This window comes from Prionailurus viverrinus, chromosome D3 (assembly GCF_022837055.1).
Source record: "Prionailurus viverrinus isolate Anna chromosome D3, UM_Priviv_1.0, whole genome shotgun sequence".
Lineage (NCBI taxonomy): Eukaryota > Metazoa > Chordata > Mammalia > Carnivora > Felidae > Prionailurus > Prionailurus viverrinus.
In genome coordinates this window covers 24,524,091-24,541,019 of record NC_062572.1, presented here as the reverse complement: position 1 = coordinate 24,541,019, position 16,929 = coordinate 24,524,091, and the positions used below count along the sequence as shown (strand labels likewise).

At 42.3% G+C, this 16,929-nt stretch overlaps 1 protein-coding gene across 3 annotated transcripts in view; it reads left to right on the top strand.

Annotated features, from left to right (window-relative positions):
- Window positions 1-16,929, top strand: part of EWSR1 (EWS RNA binding protein 1) — a 27,362-nt gene extending 10,433 nt beyond the window's left edge. Inside the window, exons 5-17 of one of the 3 annotated variants that reach the window (XM_047828745.1) lie at window positions 371-557; window positions 2,503-2,670; window positions 4,424-4,635; window positions 5,653-5,833; window positions 8,606-8,640; window positions 9,175-9,207; window positions 9,524-9,642; window positions 13,720-13,849; window positions 14,702-14,824; window positions 15,332-15,494; window positions 15,910-16,007; window positions 16,308-16,560; window positions 16,715-16,929. In XM_047828745.1, the coding sequence (XP_047684701.1) occupies window positions 371-557; window positions 2,503-2,670; window positions 4,424-4,635; window positions 5,653-5,833; window positions 8,606-8,640; window positions 9,175-9,207; window positions 9,524-9,642; window positions 13,720-13,849; window positions 14,702-14,824; window positions 15,332-15,494; window positions 15,910-16,007; window positions 16,308-16,560; window positions 16,715-16,754 (1,742 nt within the window). In that variant the 3' untranslated portion in view covers window positions 16,755-16,929. Of the gene's footprint in view, window positions 1-370; window positions 558-2,502; window positions 2,671-4,423; window positions 4,636-5,652; window positions 5,834-7,472; window positions 8,641-9,174; window positions 9,208-9,523; window positions 9,643-13,719; window positions 13,850-14,701; window positions 14,825-15,331; window positions 15,495-15,909; window positions 16,008-16,307; window positions 16,561-16,714 lie in introns of those variants that run through there. The other 2 variants (XM_047828744.1, XM_047828746.1) reach the window with 2 other exon arrangements.

Genomic DNA, 16,929 nt, shown 5'->3' with positions numbered 1-16,929 from the left:
TTAGTCAATAAAATTGGTAAGAAGGCCTGCTAGCAAAACCAGAGTAGATTTAGCAAAAGCCGACTTTTCTCCTATTCATTCGGGCAGGGGGTGGGGGGCTGCAGCAAGAACCTTGTTTTCTGTAACATACCCTATTTCCTCCTTTCTGTTACGTGTGGTTGTAGAGCAAAGGAGAGTGCTTTGCTGAAAAGTGGGCGACTTTTCAGAGAACTTAGGCTTTAAATACTGGTTTGTCGCTGAACGGGAAATATTTAAGGGGCTAAATATTGTGGTTGAAAGTAGGTGGTTTGTTTACAAATTGTTCTGTTAATGAGTGTATAGGCAGATCTCTGAAGAGCCAGGAATCTGATATAGCTGTCCTTTGTTCTAGGTTATACTACTCCAACTGCCCCCCAGGCATACAGCCAGCCTGTCCAGGGGTACGGCTCTGGTGCTTATGATACCACCACTGCTACGGTCACTACCACCCAGGCCTCCTATGCAGCCCAGTCTGCATATGGCACTCAGCCTGCTTACCCAGCCTATGGGCAGCAGCCGGCAGCCACTGCACCTGCAAGGTAAGGCCATGCTCACCTAGTTCTGATTCTGCAGGGCATCAATCTATTTTCGGGAAAGAGAGCAACTATGCACACTTAAGAGTGTCCAGGATTTCATTCCTTTTTGATGGTTACTCTTAACATACTTTTAAGTGTTGACTGTGTGCTTACAATCATCAGGCTAATGTGCTAGGACACACCACAAATACATTGTTCTCCATTTAGTAGAGAAGTGGTGCCATCCAGGGGCCAAGATGAGGAATGTCACTGGCCAGATGGTCTAGTTTCAGAAGAGTGATCTTTTAGGATAAGAGGCTATTACCAAACCCAGAAAAAAATCGGGTGTGTGTTTTCCCTCACAACAAAGCTGATAGAGGTGTACTATTGGTGCTTTTATCTTTGGTTTTATTGGCCTTGTAAATGGGTAACACGTTTCTCTTTGGGAAAAACATGGCAGTTCACAGTAAAGGGGAGGTGGGAAGTCCTACAGTGGTGTCTTAGCTGAAGGAATTGACATGTTTTTTTCTGTATTATGTAGTTTGGTTTTCTAAATACCACGGGCAAGTATACATTCTTAACTGGATATCCTGTTATGGGGTGAATATTTGGGCAAACACATTTCATACTCCATGACTAATTAGCAGGTAAACAATATTATTACTTAACAGAAGATTTCAGGTCTTTGCTTTAGGCAATGCACATAGGTGGCATCTGCATACAGTCTTGAAGGAACATTGAATTCTGATTTGAAAGAAGACTTTAGGGAATAAACAAGATCAACTTGTAACCTAGACTTTTTGCCTACTGTAGAGGTAAGAAATTAGCTCTGGCAAACACTCATGAAATTACTTCTAATGTGCACAGTGAGTAATCAGAGCTACTTGGTAGTCTGCATCTGCTAGACGGCCTGTGCAGTAGTTAGGTGAAACTCACTGATTCCTATAGGGCTCCATTTCAGTTGACCTAGGCATTGCAGAGTGTTATCAAATGTTAAAAGGCCCGTTAGATGATCCGTTGCAACAGTATATCCAAGCCGTGGGGTGGGGGTGGGGGGCAGATCTATTAATTGTTTTTTATAAATTACTCTTTTTGGTTCCTTTTTTTCCCTCGAGTTTCAATTCTTACCACTTTAAAACTGTCTCGTGACCAGTGACAGCTACTCCTCTTTTCCACTGGAAAGAGGGGGCTTGTGACCTATTTCAGCTCTGGAGAAAGCAGTACTTCCACATCCTGTCTGGTCTGCCTACCGATTCTTGGGGGTTTGCTTAAAATAGCTCAAGCTCACTTTGCTACTGTCTTGTTGCACAGTTAGGACTGAGAGGTAATAGAAAACCCTGGATTTTTTTGTTTTCCTTCGGGATTGGGATTGGTTTTTATCACTTAAGAATATTTCCCAGTTCATCCAAGCATTGGTGAGAGGCATGTCCCTCCCCTACTCTGGTATTTCCATTATGGAGATTTTCAAGCAAAGTTAGAGTTATTAGTGGCAGTCGGAGTTAGGAAAATTTGTTTTCAGGTTTGGTCCTAATAAATGAGAAACATAAAGTAACCCACAGTTACTAGACAGTACTAAAACTTCTGCGTTACTGTTAAAAGTTTCTTGTCTGTCTGCAACATCCTTTTTGAGAGAAAGCATTTTCTTACCTAACAAACCACCTCCCCTCCCAAATCACTTAAATTGGCAGCAGAAAATCTTGTAACTGCCTTTCATAGCTGTGTTAATGTGGAACAAGTGGAACATGTTGGTATCTCTTCTGTGGGTGTGATGAATTCTCCCTCTTTTTTCATGTCCTCTTCCAGCAAATACAGTTGGACCAGCACTGGGTTTGATGTAGGTCACTTCACAATTGTATTTACTTCCAAGCTCAATCCTACCATTGCACATTGCTCCGAGGTTGTAGAGTTCTTATTCCCGGGAGTTTTATGGTTGAGGGAAAAAGTCTTACTTTTTTATTTCTCCTTTTAGACCGCAGGATGGTAACAAACCCGCTGAGACTAGTCAACCTCAATCTAGCACAGGGGGTTACAACCAGCCCAGCCTAGGATATGGACAGAGTAACTACAGTTATCCCCAGGTACCTGGGAGCTACCCCATGCAGCCAGTCACGGCACCACCATCTTATCCTCCTACCAGGTCAGTATCCTCCTGGCCAGTGAGCTAGTAGAATAACAAAATCGTTTTTGTCAGGCTGTTGACGTGCTTCTTCCTTAGGTGAAATGGGTTATCTGACTCTCTCAGTGTTTAAGCCTGGCCATGCAGTATTACATTAATCAGTCTTAGGTCCCTGTAGTAGTACCTGGCAGCCAGTAACTCTTTTCTCTTGAATACAAATGAAAACATTGTTACCACTCCAGGTTCTTCCTTTTAATTTTGCTCTTTTAGCTAATTCAGATGCATGAAAAACAGGTATATGAAGACAGGTAAACCCAACCATGGGAGCCACCTTCTCCAATGCAGTTTGGATGGATAAAGTGCAGGACATAAAAAAGAAAAGAAACTTCACTGTAATCATTTCATATTTGACTTAATTCAGAGGTCCGTTCATGCACAAGTCTTTTAATGATCGGGCCAGGGCCTTTACTTTTGTCTACAGGCTTATTCAACATTTTCTGTCTTAGGTTAACCACACCAGCAGCTGTAATGTCTAGTTTGGGTTTCTTTTAATAGTAGAGGAAAGAACTGCAAGTTTTCTCGCTCACGGTTTAATTAGAAGCAAATTTTCAAATGAATTGTCTGAATTGTGTCCTGAAGTGTTGACTTAGTTCTGCTAGAGGTGGCAGTTCCCTGTTTTGTACTCAATTTCATTGGTTTACACAGTAGAGCACAGCAGATGTGAACAGGTTTAGAAGCAGATACAGCTGACCCGGTAAGTGCACAACTTGGAGCAGCAATGGGCAGGCTTAACAGCAAGAGTTCTTCACAGAGCCCAGTTGCGCCTGTTCTGCTGCACGTAGTTAATGTGGCCCATTGAATAGGTGCACCTAGTGAAGAGAGGCTGTTGGGTCTGTATAGCCATGCTGTTGGGTGTGGTGGTAGAGGCTTAGTTTAACTGTACTTCTAATATGATGGGGTTGTTTTGTTTTGTTTTCTTCATTATCATAGTTCATCTAAAGTTTAATAGTTCTTTTCAAAAAAAAAAAAAATAGTTCTTTTCGAGGTTTATTTCTATGCAAGAAGGTATCTTGGTTTAGTTTCCCTGACATGTGGTTGCCATGTCAGCAGATGAAGAACTTCTGATGCTTCTTGTATAGTGTCTTAATTCTGAAGTTTCCATCTTTCCTTCATTAATGCCCAGATTTCATAGATGATAGATCATACATGTCTAAAAGTTTAAAACTATATACCGTACATAGAAAAATAGTTTGAAACTTGGGACAAATTGTCAAGAGAAAATTGCCATATTTGTGTGACCACACACACACACCGAGCATTCTTGTACCTTCTGAAAAATCACTGTCATGACTGAAGGGAATTGTTGGAGCCAGGCTTAGAGTTGCCATACTTAACTATCTCCTTTTCCTTGGTGGCTTTTTCACTGGGTCAGCGTGCCCTAGGTATTCTTCCCTTAATCCAGGAAGCACCTAAACTCCCAAATTGACCTTGAATTTAATTAAAAATAACTCTGGTTTTAATGGGGTGCAAAGTAGAAGAGGAGACTCTTAGGGTCGTTATACTAGATAGGTTTTCGGTATTTTCCTCTCTTGTGCATTTAAAGCTTTATTGTTCCAAATACAAAAATATTTGCTTATTTTGAATTCAAACTGTTGATATGTAGAAAGTAAGTGCATTTTTGAGTTTTCTATGTCACATGCTTTGAATGTCTCTTGATTAAAGGGGGCTTGAAGAAATAACAAGCCTCTCTAAAAAGCTTTTTTTTTTCTTTCAGCTATTCCTCTACACAGCCGACTAGTTATGATCAGAGCAGTTACTCTCAGCAGAACACCTATGGGCAGCCGAGCAGCTATGGACAGCAGAGTAGCTATGGTCAACAAAGCAGCTATGGGCAGCAGCCGCCCACTAGTTATCCCCCCCAAACTGGATCCTACAGCCAGGCTCCAAGTCAATATAGCCAACAGAGCAGCAGCTACGGGCAGCAGAGTGAGTTGCTAAGAGAGAAAAACAAATAAGAATGATTATGTTTGGAGTTTCTGAACGTGGGGAAATGCTCTTTTACAGTTGTTTACTTTCAGACTCCAGGATGCATCTTTAGGACATAGCATCCTGGCTAACCACTTGGATGTCCCACTAAAGACATGAGTGCTTTTCTCCAGTTTAGTTGTTGTTAGTATGCCTTGCAAAAGAGAGAAAAGAGAGTTTGTAACTGACCAGAGCACACATGTTAAGACTGCCAGCTTTGCTCTCTGAGGTTACACACAGTGAGTGAAGCTGGCATTCCTGTGGCCTGCCCACCACAACTCATTAGAAGGACATGAGCAGGTAGCTGTTGAAGACTACTGCAATTTTGATAGTCTAAAAAATGCTAGGTTTTGTTTTTGGTTTTTGTTTACATCTGTAAAGAAAAGAAAAGTCCTTCTCACAGAACACTTAGTTTGACATGGAGAAATAACCAAAAATTCAAAACTGCTGTTTCACAATTTAATTTTTACCCGGATTGTTGGGGGATTTTTGTTTTGAGGTTTTGGGGTGTTTTGTTGTTGTTGCCTTTTTTTTTTTTTTTTTTTTTTAAGTGTTTTTTTAACTAAACTCTATCCATGGGCATGTTTCATTATGGCTATGAAATGAGTAGTGCTGCTTGATGGGGCAATATTCTAAAGCCCTAAGAAACCTGGCTCTGTTTTTGTTTTTGAGAGTAGTTTAAAGCAGCAGCTTTTGGAGACATCTTAGGATACAAAACCTTACAAACTGTTGGCCAGGGGCTTTTGTTTGTTTGGGTGGTTTATTCTAGGGTAGCTATGTAAGGTTATTTCACTTGATGAATTAGCAGTTTTGGTTAAACTTATAAGAGCCTACTGATAGATGTGCCTTGTCAGGTGTGAAGAAGATAGTGCCTTGGTTAGTGCCTTGCAATTGAGAATTCTGTGATTCCAGGAGAAAGTACAGCAGGCAGTGGTTCAAATGCTGGTCCATGGCTTACAGATGTGACTCTTTCCTCAGGTTCATTCCGACAGGACCACCCCAGTAGCATGGGTGTTTATGGGCAGGAGTCTGGAGGATTTTCCGGACCAGGAGAGAACCGGAGCATGAGTGGCCCTGATAACCGGGGCAGGGGAAGAGGGGGATTTGATCGTGGAGGCATGAGCAGAGGTGGGCGGGGAGGAGGACGCGGTGGAATGGGGTAAGAGCAAACCTTTTATCCTTTTACTTAATTTTGTTTCATCCATAGGATTTTCAATGGAAAGAAGGGACTGAAAGACATAAGAAATTTATTTCTACATTTCCATGGACAATCTGTTGAGCCCAGGCCATCTTCTAAAACATGGAAATGTCATCTTTGTGGCATAGATTAAGTGGCAGTTTGCTTTTTTCCCTGCCAATCTACTTAGTTGGGTTGGGGAGAATAAAGAATGGTTTTGAAACTAGAGCTTTCAGTTCCCTTCATGGTTTCCAGAGGTCAAAAGCCTCTGTGGGTAATAGACTCGGGATGGAACACACACAACCTTCTAACACCCCTAGGTTTTTAACTAATGGCCTCTGAATGGTTGTCTTGAAACACCTGGTATATATATATATATATATACTGCAGAAAAGGAGAGCAGCTGTTTTCCGGTGTTTGTCCCCAACTTCTGTTTGTACTCGCAACTGTTGAACATAATGATGAAGATTTTGGTCCTGTAACCCTGAGGTGCACCTGGTACACAGAAAAGTCCAATAGCTTTTTGCAGAGTAATGTATATAATTACAGGATCACTCCCCATTGGAGATCTTGAGAAGTCTAAATCGGTTTGACCATTTTGATTAATGGCACAATCTGGTTTAGAAAACTTTTGTTTAGATCAATAATATAACCCTGCTACCTGTGCCTGCCCCTCCCCTCCCTCCTCCCGTCCCTTCTCCCCTTTCTGGTGTCTGTACTTTGATGAAGGTGAGGTATAATGTTGGTGGTTAACATAATCCAGAAGGTTTAGTTCTGTGTGTGTTCTGTCCCTATATAAATTAGTAAAAAAAGTTATGCAGAATGTTACATATTATGTATATTGGAATTGGTGCCACTGTTCAAGGAAAAACTGGATAGGATTTTTATATGTGTGTATATATATATATAGAAGTGGACTTCAAAATTAGAATAAAAGTTGATCTCTAATTTTTATATTAGCAAATCTGTTTACTGTTGAAAGATACTGATTGAACATACCACTTTGCATATTCTGCATAACTTAAAGTCTTTGGTGAAATCTTTATTGGAAGAAACCGTTACTTGACAAAATACAAAAATTTATGAACAATTTGGTAAAAAGTAAAATCAGTCTGATTTGGAGAAAATCATTCCATTATAAAGGTTTCACTTCTTTATATGGATGTTTTAAAATAGATGTAGACACTTGAAATTACTATCATCACGTCTCCAATCACCTAGAATTCTTAGAATTTTTCAATTGCAAAACCAATTTCAAGTTCACTCATTTTAATACTCCAGAAGTAATAATTCTACTAATTTTGCTAGACTTTGCTAATAGAGGGATCCCCTCTTTCTGGATGAGAAGTCTCTCCTGGAGCCATAGAAAAAATCGTGGCTTTCCCACAGGTTTTTCAACTGACTGTGAAGCAGTCAGTTGGATTCCTTGGGGACAGGACAGGGGCATTCTCCCCTCCCCTCTTTTTTACTGTGGTGTGGTGATGGTTTTCAGTGTCTTCAGCAGGTAAGGCACTCAATGTTGTTAACATGCCCTTTTTCATTGCCTCAGTATTTTGATATTTTCATTGGCTGTTAAACGTGGAAACTTTTTAACATGCTTTGTCGCATTTATATGCTACAGGTTACAAAGTGAGAGCCTTGTATACACTTCAATACTTAAAAAGTACCCGTACTCAGTACTCAGCCGGCAGCATAATGAAAAGTGGGACTAGACACGGTGTCCATATGGAGAGGAAAAATATACATAGAATATTTTTAACAAAATGTATTCATTGTATAAATGGAATCCTTCTGTAACTTTGGTAACTGCATACTTGTTATTTGGTAATGAACCAGAGGAGGTATAATACTCTAGAATTGTGTAACATTAAAGTGTAAACTTTTGTGTTTAAAGAGAGAGAACATTTTATGGTGTGTACTTTTAAAAAGGAAAGAAAGCTGCATGCAACAGCTTGAAACTGTATATTCAGGTATTAAAGGTGCAATACTGGTTAGGAAAAGCTCAAGGCCTCCCACTGGGGAGCTGCCTTTATTTAATTTTAAAGAAAAAACAAAAGGCCCAGCATATTCCCTCCCCCTGTTTACAGTATGTGAGGCAGTAATATTATACTGCTGTCATCTCTGTTCTCAACTGATATGTCTATAAAGTTGCACCCCCAGTCTGTTGAGCCTTGGTATTTGTTGTAAATTCTCCTTTCACAGCAATTGTTAAACCCATTAGTGCCCTGAAATGTATGGCTTTATGCTGAAGATTGGCTGGATGCGTCCTCTGATGTGTGTTGTAGGCGTTTAATGTGGTTGTCTCCTGCTTGATTATACTGTGACTTGTTAGGAAGCCTCCCTGGGCTCTCCCCTAGGAGAGGTTGAGGGTGCACCTTTATGAACATGGAAAGCAGTTGCCCCAGCTTTGCTGCTCCACTCTACGACCAAGCTCTCCCTGTTTTTCAGCCGATGGGGTGGGTGTTGGGATCTGTTTTCTTCCCCTAATTTGCCAAGTATTGCACTATTAATACCAGCCCCCGAAATGAAAGGAACCAACCACACTGGTGTGTACAATCAGACAAGCAAGGTTGTATATAAAGAAAATTTGAGCAAGCTGCCCTGAAGAAAGGCATAGTGACGAGATGAGAGAGATGCATTGTTTGGAGATGTGTTTAGCCAGTGCCCTTCTTCCCCACGAGCCCCCCCAAGGCTCAGAGCGGTACTGGCTTTTAAAGGGAAAGGCCTTCATTTCTTCGTTTATCCCCCCAGCAGCGCTGGAGAGCGAGGTGGCTTCAATAAGCCTGGTGGTAAGTTTTTGAGTATTACCATGGATAGTGTTTAAAAAAAAATACAGTCAGTTTTTAGAAAACTATAATTTTTTATTAGTTTCATAAGCGGTTTAAAAATGATCTATACAAAGAGACTAATGGGTACTGCCGGCATTGTCTTAGGGGTAATAAGGTTAACCTATGGTTACAAAACAAAGGGTAACTTGAAGTATTGAGCAACTGCTTCTGTAATATGGGGGAGAATCATTTTTTAAATTTGGTTTGTTTGGAGGAAAATTTTTGACTTAAATTTAACACTAATTTGGCACATAAGCATTGAGAGTGTATTTGGTTAATGGTTTAAAAGCAAACCAGCAAAGAAAAAGCAAAACCCTAGCAAATCTTTCACAAATGTTTAAAGGGGCACTGCTCCATTTTAGCAGTGCGGGTCTTTTTGAATTTAATGAAGCCCTATCAAATGGTGGTATAGTAGATAGCTATGTGTGTTTGTAAGGTTTGTAGCTTGCAAGACGTGCACTAATAGTATCTTATGTGATCTTTCCTGGTTGGCAGGACCCATGGACGAAGGACCAGATCTTGATCTAGGTAATTTTGAACTCTTGAATTTTGTATCTTGCTTTATAAACAAACAGCACAGAAGTTAAGTGTGTGCTGGAGCTCAGCAGCCTGACAGATCAGTGTGATATTTTTGCTGTCAGGAGCAGTTTGGGCTCCCTTTCTCATGAGCGTCTACTCATAATAGCCTTAGACAAAGGAAACCACAAGTTCCAAGGCATTCTTGTTAGTGTGGCTGGTAGTTCTCTTAGCTTTGTGATAATTACCAGTGAGTAGTAGTGACTAGTGGCTTAATTAGTCCATGTAGATACAGGACAATAACTCCCTTCTGTCTTTTTTCTGGAAGGCCCACCTGTAGATCCAGATGAAGACTCTGACAACAGTGCAATTTATGTGCAAGGCTTAAATGACAATGTGACTCTGGATGATCTGGCAGACTTCTTTAAGCAGTGTGGAGTTGTTAAGGTGAGTAAAAGCATAACCATGTGAGCTGACAGATCTTCCAGTCACTAGGCATTTACTTCATAGAGACATAGTTGATGTTGAATGTTTCTGAAGATCTGACTGCTTCTGAAGTTGCCTGACTTTTCTTAGTGTGTTGTAGTTTGCTCCTTAAAATACAAAAAAAACTATTTTATGTGGAAAAGAAATGCTAAACATGGTTTGGGTATACTTAACAACTCAGTCCTTTCTTTAATTTGTTTTTAATTACTAATTTTTGAGAGAACGTGAGCAGAGGAGGGGCAGAGAGAGGGAGGGAGACACAGAATCCAAAGCAGGCTCAAACCCTTGAACTGAGAGATTATGACCTGAGCCGAAGTCGGACGCTTAACTGATTGAACCACCCTGGCACCGCAACAACTCAGTCCTTTGTTTATCATTGTCAGTTACTTGTAAGAATACTTACATGGACACTACTTTTTGTGAAATACAGAATCTAACATAACAGTTTTAAAATAGTGAACATTTATATTTCTTCTTCCCGGTATAAGTAGTAGAGCTCTAAGTGTATGTGGCATATTTCTTTTCCACTTTTATCCCTTGTCAGCACTCCCATCCCAAATCTTACCTCTCCCTTTTTTTTCGTAGACGTATGCTTAATACTGGAGAATGTTTATTAGATGGTACTGTAAGGCAGCGGTATTCTGGGAATACAGCAGGAATGGGCAGATAGAAACCCTTGGAGTTCATGTATAGGGAACACAGTAAAAAGAAATACAGTATGTTAGATGATGTTATGGAGGAAAAGTAAATACAGCAAGGAGGGCTGGGGTAAAACGAATAGAGCTGTATAGTTCAGAGTCGGGAAGGCTTTTCAGAAAAATGGAGGGAGTAGCAAGGCATAAGGTCCGAGGAGCCCAACAAAACTGGTGTGACCAGAAAGTTTTGATCTGAGCTATTGCAGTGGTGGTTGGGTTATTCCTTACGTGGGGAAAACTAAGAGACACTAGGGTTTTGAGAAGGGACTCGGGGTCCCCAGGTCAGAAATCCCAAAGTTTGGGAAGGGGCATGTGGTTTGCTCAGTTAAGCATCAGATTCTTCATTTCAGCTCACGTCACAATCTCCGAGTTCGTGGGATCAAGCCCCACATCAGGCTCTGCTGGGTGTGGTGCCTGCTTGGGATTCATATTCTCTCTCCCTCTCCCTCTCCTTCTCCCTCTCCCTCTCTCCCTCCCTTTCTCTCTCTCTCTCTCTCTCTCTCAAAATAAATAAACTTAAAAAAAATACTAATCTAAGATTTAAAAAATTGGGGGGGGGTCTTGTTCATTTGTAAATACTTCACAAGTTATTCATATATTCTCTAATAGACAGTTGGGTTATTTCTAAGTTTTTAGTCTACAGCCCATGATGCAGTGAACATTCTTGTACACTACTGGGGCACAGTGCACTTGCAGTAGTTAAGTTCTGTAAAGTCACTACAAAATACTGAATTACTGAATGCTCAACCACTGCTCCTAGGGAAAGTATGTACACAGCTGTATACACACATCTCACATAGATTATAATCATAAATTCTAAAAACAATTCACCTTGAGATTCTGTTTACTCTTACAAAGAGAAAGTGAGGTTCTGAAGTGTTAAATGACCTGCCTGAGTTGACATTCAAATTCATCTAACCGGCCCCAGGGCCAGAACTTCTTGCACTACACTGCCCTGTCCCCTACAGTCTCCATCCCCTGGTCTTATCTAGAGAGAGCTGGAATGAGGAGGCAGTGTGTCTCTGGAGCTCAGCTGGAACACATGCATCAGGCAGCATAAATTTTTGTCCCTCTGTGCATGTGTACAGGTAACCACAAAAGTGCTACAAGTATTGGATTTGGAGTTCTAAATTTTAGCAAGTAGGCAAATTTGCAAATATTGAATCCATGAATAATGAGGATCGACTGTACCCAGGCATAGAATTGCTGGTTCTTAAGGTGTGCATGTTTAACTTCACAAGATAAGAGTACAGCTGAGCAACTTCAGTTCCGCCAGCATTCCTGATACCACATTCACCACATCCTCACTGCTACTGGGAATCTCCCGAATCTTTAGTTTAAGCCAATCTACTTTAAGAAAATGGAAATGTGGTTTTAATTTGACTTGCCCTGATTGCTAATCATGTTCTAATTGCATGCTATCTTTTGTGAAATGCCTGTTAGTCTTATGCTCATTTTTCATTGGATTGTTATTTGTTGTTCTGCCTATAGTTCTTTATATTCTCTGAAGGCTGATCCTTGTCTAATACTGCAGATGTATTCTCCCAGCCTTTAACTCCTTTTCTTGGGATGAATGGAAGCTCTTTGTGTAGTTGAACTTACCAGTCTTGTCCTTACTGGTTTGTGTCTTCCTTTTCTATTCGTAAGACCTTGTGTTCTGGCAACATTTATTGAAAGATCTGTCCTTTCCTGGATGGTATAGACTGTATCAGTCACATAACATATCTTGTATACTTTGGGTTCATTTGTATGAGCCTGTGCTAATGATAGCAGAGCTCATTATTTTTATGCCAAGTCTTGAGATCTGCAAATATCAAGCAAATTCTTCAGTTTTGTTCTTTTTCCTCAGGAATGCTTTGCTATTTACTGCTTGCTCTTCTGTGTACATTTCCATTTAGGAAGTTCTTTAAAAACCCCAGTTGGGTATTTATTGAATCTGTAAGACAGTTTGAGGAGAATTGACATTTTTATAATACTGAGTAGTTTTTTCCATGAATATCCTATGCCCATTTATTTAGGTCTTTAATAAAGACTGTGTCCTTAATAAGGTTTTGCAAGTCTTCGTTAGTTTTATTTTTAGATTTTTTTTTTAGTTAATGGTCATTTTCAAATGATATTTTGTGGTGGTTGTAACTGCATAGAAATAGGGATGATTCTGGTAGATCTTAACACTTACATAATGAAGATTTCTCTCTACTTGTGATGTATATGGCATGTTGTTTATTTGGGTACATGGGGTTTTTTCCTAGTTTAGAAAGTAGTGTATACTGTGAATTTTGTAAAATAAAGGAGATTTTAAAAATACATAGCCCAAGGGGCGTATGGGTGGCTCAGTCACTTGAGCATCTGACTCTTGATGTCAGCTCAGGTGATCTTCCCTTCATGAGATTGAGCCTCACGTTGGCTGGCTCCATGCTGAGTGTGGAGCCTGCTTGGGAGTCTCTCTCCCTCTCTCTTTGCCCCTCCCCCACTTGTACACCCGTGCTGTCTCTCTCAAAATAAATAACCCTTTAAAAAAAAAACACACATAGCCCATCATTCATACCGCTATTTCCATGTTTCTTTTCAATCTGTATATGTTATTTATAAAAATATAGGTATCTGTACATAATCTTACAAAAGTTATCTTTCTTTTAAAAAAAAGAAAGCCTTCTATGTCAATACTCTTAGGTATCACTAGGTGTATAAACAAACATGTATAGATTAGACTTTGATCATATGCACATTTAATGCAAAAAACACATGAAGCCATATTCTTGTACAGTGTGGCTCCTGAATACAATCTCATTGCATCTGGTGTTCACCTGAAAAGCTAGTGATGTGTTCTAGCTCTGGAGGAAAAATTGGCTGTGTTAGACGTAATCAAGAATGCTTCTAGCACACTCAGTCCTGTAATGATTTAAGGAAGATTTTTCCTTAAGCGAGACATAGCTTATGTGATGGCATCAAAGCCTGACTGTCACATTATAAGAGGTGGCTGCTCTGACCAGGTGCCTGTTAGTATGGACACACAAAATGTCGGGCAGGTGCAAGGACACCAGCAGAATGACAACTGGGGAAAGAACAGAACCTATATTGTTCATTGACACACTTCAGAACTTAAGGCATGTTTTGGTTTTCATGATCCCTACACCTAAGGGGAAAAAAAATCACCTAAGTGTATATGTTATGGCAATTTAGATCAGTCACCCATAATTGCAGTACTTAGGAGATAAACTAACATCCTACTAAATGTGCGTGTGTGTGGAAAAATTACTGCTTTGGACAATCCAAGGGCTTATCTAAATTTTGCATGGGCTTTATTTCCCCCAAAAGAAGCCTAACTGTGCTATTTTGTGCCTAGATGAACAAGAGAACCGGACAACCCATGATCCATATCTACTTGGACAAGGAAACAGGAAAGCCCAAAGGCGATGCTACAGTGTCCTATGAAGACCCACCAACTGCCAAGGCGGCCGTGGAGTGGTTTGATGGTAGGAGCTCTAGAGTCAACAGGGGGTGCTCACTGGCATTCTTAACTCCACCTGCCCTGGGGCACACTGAAGGTCTTAGAGTAGATGTGTGTATCAGCCTGCAGGTGAAGCAAGGGTCTTGCTGATGTATGTTAGAATATCGTTCTTGGAAGTAATTTTAGGGACAAGGATCTGTTCTCCCTCTGCATGACTAGAAGGCATGGCGGGAAGGAGGAACTTGAGAGCCATAGGAGCCAGAAGACCCTCTGTCTGTGCTAGAGGAGCACTGGATGGCTGTTGGGAAGCTACATACCTGGCTCCCTTCTGCCATGGGAGGGCCCAGTTGCTGGCCCTGGATTAGGAGATTCTTTATTTTGAGTCATTATTATTACAAATCCACCTTGCTTAAAGTTGTAGGTGCTTCTCTAAGCACGGGTATCAGGAGGTACAGACAACCACACAGAAATCCAGTATACATTTCAATATATACATTTGGCCTTTGGCATTGGTTCTGGAGTTTTCACTGCAGACAAAACCAACTTGAAAGTGCCAGAGGACAGCTCCTGGGTCTTCTCTCTTCGCCACTTTCATGCACTTGTCCCTACTTCTCACCCTTTTCTGGGCACAGGTGCCAGTGCACTTTGTTTTCCCCTGGCTTAGGGTACAGAGGTTTATGAGGTTGCTTTTGAAGGTGTTTATGGCCTTGCCAGTGATGATCTTAGAGCAGAGTGTGGGTGGAGCACGTGTGCTGCGCTGGGGTTGAGGGGATGAGTGTGGTGGTGGTGGATTGTGAGCAAGGAGTGTTCTAGCCTTGCCTAATCCCCCAAGGAGGGAAGAGTTGGGAGTAACTGGTATTCTGTTCTCTTATTCCAGGGAAAGATTTTCAAGGGAGCAAACTTAAGGTTTCTCTTGCTCGGAAGAAGCCTCCAATGAACAGCATGCGGGGTGGTATGCCTCCCCGTGAGGGCCGAGGGATGCCGCCACCACTCCGTGGAGGTATTTACCAGACACCTTCCCTGAGCTGCTTCTGTGTTGCTTTGGGCATTTTATGGCACACTTGTCTTTGAGAAACTTGATTTCTAGAATGTAAACAAGCCCGTTAGAAATAGTAAGAAGGTGTGTAGAATTAATACTGAACCACTAAATACCAACAGCAAAAGCTTGCAGGAATGAAAGGAAGAGAAGAACGGGTTTTTTGGCCGGATGGGTGGGGGGGTTGCTGGCGTGCCTGGGAACCACTGCCTGGCTATCAGCCCAGAGCTGCCATTTATTTATATTTATTTTGCTTGGGTCTCTTCATCTGCATGAAATGCCTATACTTGTACAGTTTGTGGGAGCTAACTGAAATAATGTGTATGGAAGGCACAGGGCTGGGCCCTCATGTCTGGGGCCGATGATGGGACAGTTGACAGCTGTGCTCTCTGCGAATGCCTTTAATGCTAGGGTGTTCCCTGCAGCAAATCTAGTGCTGTGGAGAGGTGACTGGCTCTTTTCTTATTGCAGGTCCAGGGGGCCCAGGAGGTCCTGGGGGCCCCATGGGTCGCATGGGAGGCCGTGGAGGAGACAGAGGTGGCTTTCCCCCAAGAGGGCCCCGGGGTTCCCGGGGGAACCCATCCGGAGGAGGAAACGTCCAGCACCGAGCTGGAGACTGGCAGTGCCCCAATCCGTATGTACTTCTCTTGACAAACTGACAGTCTGCACTAGTGAAGTCACATCTTACCCATTCCCACTGTGGAGAGGAGGGCCACTGGATGGTTTTTGTCTAGATGGTTTTGTAATGAGGACCCAGATTGCTCTGTGGTGGGGTGGATGGGGGGCCTTCTGAAGGAAGTCATGGTTCCAGTGGACTCCTGGGGTCCACGTGTGTGTGGTTTTGCAGACATTTTCTGGATCATACCTCAGTCCTTTCGGTGCCTTGCTGCCTGAGGTGGTGGCTCTAAAGCCAGTTTCTGTCGACAGACCCTCTTACTGGTGTTTGACCCAGACCCCAGTATATTTATGCTGGTGGAAATACAGTGAGTGCCTTTGCTTAACTTCCTTAGTTCAGTTGGTGATTTCTGTTGTGATACAATTTTATGCAGGGGGTGTGGAAACCAGAACTTCGCCTGGAGAACAGAATGCAACCAGTGTAAGGCCCCGAAGCCTGAAGGCTTCCTTCCACCACCCTTTCCACCCCCAGGTAGGTATAGGTTTTGGGAGCATCCCCTCAGCTTCTTCGTACTATAAACCTCTCTTGTTAACTTGGTGGACTTGGTAAAGTCCTGCTGCTGACGGCCAAGCTGATGGTTGCAGTAAGTGCAATCTTGGCAGTGGGGTCCTCGAGTCCTAAATAAAGTATGGCCCAGATATTCAGATCAAGTAAAGTATCTGCTTTGTTTCTGTTCTGGGAGGAGGTTGCAGATCCTGAGCAGCCTCTGAGGCATGTCTATAGCAGCCTCCGTCCTGTCTTGCTGCTGATCTGTCCCTTTCCTTATTTTAGGTGGTGACCGTGGCAGAGGTGGCCCTGGTGGCATGCGAGGAGGAAGAGGCGGCCTCATGGACCGCGGTGGTCCTGGTGGAATGTTCAGAGGTGGCCGTGGTGGTGACAGAGGTGGCTTCCGTGGTGGCCGGGGCATGGACCGAGGTGGCTTTGGTGGAGGAAGACGAGGTGGCCCCGGTGGGCCCCCTGGGCCTTTGATGGAACAAATGGGAGGCAGAAGAGGCGGGCGTGGAGGCCCCGGGAAAATGGATAAGTATGTGATGGTGAAAAACAGCTGCGGCTACCGGGCGCGTCGGGGCCACAGCCCCTTCCTGTCCGACTGGAGTGGGTCTGGCTCCAGTGGGAGGGGGTGGGAAGCTCCCTCTCATTCCCCCTCCTTTAACTCATCACCCCTTTCCGCCTTGCAGAGGCGAGCACCGTCAGGAACGCAGAGACCGGCCCTACTAGACGCAGAGACCCCGCAGAGCTGCATTGACTACCAGATTTATTTTTTAAACCAGAAAATGTTTTAAATTTATAATTCCATATTTATAATGTTGGCCACAACATTATGATTATTCCTTGTCTGTACTTTAGTATTTTTCACCATTTGTGAAGAAACATTAAAACAAGTTAAATGGTA